General features: G+C 68.0%; 1 protein-coding gene across 1 annotated transcript; it reads right to left on the bottom strand.

Moving 5' to 3' along the window:
- Window positions 1-316: 316 nt before the first annotated feature.
- MNEG_7075 (protein kinase, cGMP-dependent) lies at window positions 317-2,228 on the bottom strand (the record flags this gene model as incomplete). Its single annotated transcript, XM_014044450.1, has 6 exons — window positions 317-439; window positions 747-947; window positions 1,297-1,383; window positions 1,636-1,771; window positions 2,007-2,089; window positions 2,211-2,228. The coding sequence occupies 6 exons, from the start codon at window positions 2,226-2,228 to the stop codon at window positions 317-319; spliced, it is 648 nt and encodes a 215-aa protein (XP_013899904.1).
- Between the last annotated feature and the right edge of the window lie 141 nt (window positions 2,229-2,369).

Below are 2,369 nucleotides of genomic sequence, written 5' to 3'. Positions count from 1 at the left end.
GGGGGGGGGGGGGGGGGGGGGGCGCCGCATGGCCCCGCACGGCCCACCAGAGGGGCGCCGCGCGGCAGCTCGTGCGGTGCTCGCGTGGGCGGAGCCGCGGCGCTTCCTTGTGGCTGCGTTGAGCGACGAAAGGCCGCAGCCGCGGATGCATGCATTCCCCCTGCACGGCGCCCGTGCGCGTGCGCGGCGCCTGCAAGGTGGCACCGCAGCCGCAAACGCCGCGAACGCCGCGCGTGAGCTCCGGGCGGCGGCGGCGGCGGGGGCGAGGGCTGTCTTGTCTTGCAGCCGGCCGGGCGGGAGGCCTGGGCGGCGGCGATCAGAAGCCTCCGAATATGGCCTCGCACTCTGCTAGCTCGTCCTGCGACTCCTTGGCGGGGCGGCCCACGCCCTTCCTCTCGTTCTCCACTAACTCCTTGAGGCGCTTGGCGCTGTCAGTCTCCTGCGGGCAGTTGTGCGGGGCGGTTGAGGGTTCAAGAGCACGTGAGAGTGTTCTTGTGAGTGTTTTGGTGAGCATGTGTGTGTATACGTGCGAGCTGCAAAAGGATGTTTTTCTCGTGTGGAGCTCTCTCTCACAAACACACACACACACACGGTATGTGTGTGTGCCTCTGTGTGTGTTCTGGGTGTGAACGGGAGGTGTGTGCTTACCCGCGCGCATTTGTACGTGTATAAATTCAAAGGGGCGCCTGGGCACAACCACGCAAGACACGAACAGCAGCCCATTCCTGCCCCTTGCCACCACCCACCGACCCCGCCACCCGCCCCTTCCACCCCAGCCCCCTGCCGTCACGCACCCGGGGCTTCCGCGGCGGCACCACCCTCTTGCTGCCGAGCGCGTCCCAGTCGACGCCGTCAAACCACTTGTGCCGCATCACGTCCGCGGCCTTGCCGCTCAGCATGCCCAGCCGCTTGGTGGGCTTGCGCTCTAGGAGCTTCATAATGAGGTCCTGCGGGGGTGGGGGGGTTCGTTTGGTTGATGAGGGGGATGGGGGAGGAAGCAGGGGAGCGCGCAGGGGGACGGGATGAAGATCAGGATCGTACTCGTGCGGGCGTGCATGTGTGAGTGGGTTTGTGTTGTGTGTGTGTGTGTATCGTGTGTGTTGTGTGTGTCGTGTGTGTATATGTGTTGTGTGTGTGTATGTGTGTGTGTCTGTGTGTGTGTGTGCGTGCACGCACACTTGTGTGTATGTGTGTGTGTGTGTGGGGGTGCGTACGCACAAATGCCCGCGCGTGCTCCTGCACGCGACGCCGCCCGGCCTCACAGCCAATGGCCCCTGCTTTCCGACCCCACCCCACCTCCCCTGCCCCCCAGACCTTGGCGGCCGTCGAGAGGTATGGCGGGTACTTGATCTGCCAGTTCTCGTCCACGATGCGCCGCATCACCTGAATACAGGGCCGCCCGGGAGCGCGCGCAGCGCAGCACAACGAGTCGGGCCGGGCCGGGAGGGCCGCGCCGAGCGGAGCGAGGCGCAGCATCGGCCCCGCTAACAGGGCCGGCGGGGCCCCACGACCGCTTGCTCAGCCTGCCGGCTCCAACAGCCGGTCGGGGTTGCGCGAGGCCGCGCCCCTTAAGCCGTGCCGCGCGCGCGGGCGCGCGCGCGCCTGCGCGCACGGGTGCGTGTGTTGATGACTCACCACCATGGGGTCCTCCGTCTTTGGGCTGCTGAACGGCTGGCGCCCCGTCAGCAGTACGTACAGCAGCACCCCCAGCCCCCACCAGTCGACGCTGTAGTTGTAGCCGTGGGCCAGAACGTTCTCTGGGGCCACGTAGCTGGGGTTGATGACGTGGAAGGCGGAAGGGCGGGGGGGGGGGGGCAAAGGGTTCAAGGGAGGGGGTTTCGCGAATGGGCAGGCCGCGCCGAGATGGGGCCCAGGTGGAGGGGGCCGGCGGCGGCGAGGGACGACAGGGGTGGCAAAGAGGGCTGGCAGCGGTGGCGTGGGCGAAGTGGCCGCGGCGGGGCCGGAGGACGCCGCCGCGGCGGGCATAACCCGCGGCCGCTGCTCACCCCGGGGTGCCACAGAAGGTGTAGGTGCGCCCCTGGCCGTCCAGCACCTTGGCGAAACCAAAGTCGCCAAGCTTGACAAAGCCCTGCGCGCGGGATGAGCGGCCGCCACGTCAGCGCGCCCCCCGCGCGCGCGCCGGCCCGCTGACAGCGCCACAGGCGCGCCGCACTGCGAAAATCCGGACGGGCTCGCGTGCCGCCGCGCACGCGGCGGCGTCGCGCCATGCGTGCACGGTGGACGCAAAGTGTTGTCAAGCAGAGCACGTTTGACCGGCGTTCGAAAGGGGTTTGACCGACCTGCGAGTCTATGAACACGTTTTCTGGCTTAAGGTCCCGGTACACTGTGTTGTTGTCGTGAAGGTAGGC

Source organism: Monoraphidium neglectum (genome assembly GCF_000611645.1).
Source record: "Monoraphidium neglectum strain SAG 48.87 unplaced genomic scaffold scaffold01219, whole genome shotgun sequence".
Taxonomy (NCBI): domain Eukaryota; kingdom Viridiplantae; phylum Chlorophyta; class Chlorophyceae; order Sphaeropleales; family Selenastraceae; genus Monoraphidium; species Monoraphidium neglectum.
This window is presented reverse-complemented; position numbering and strand designations above follow the sequence as displayed.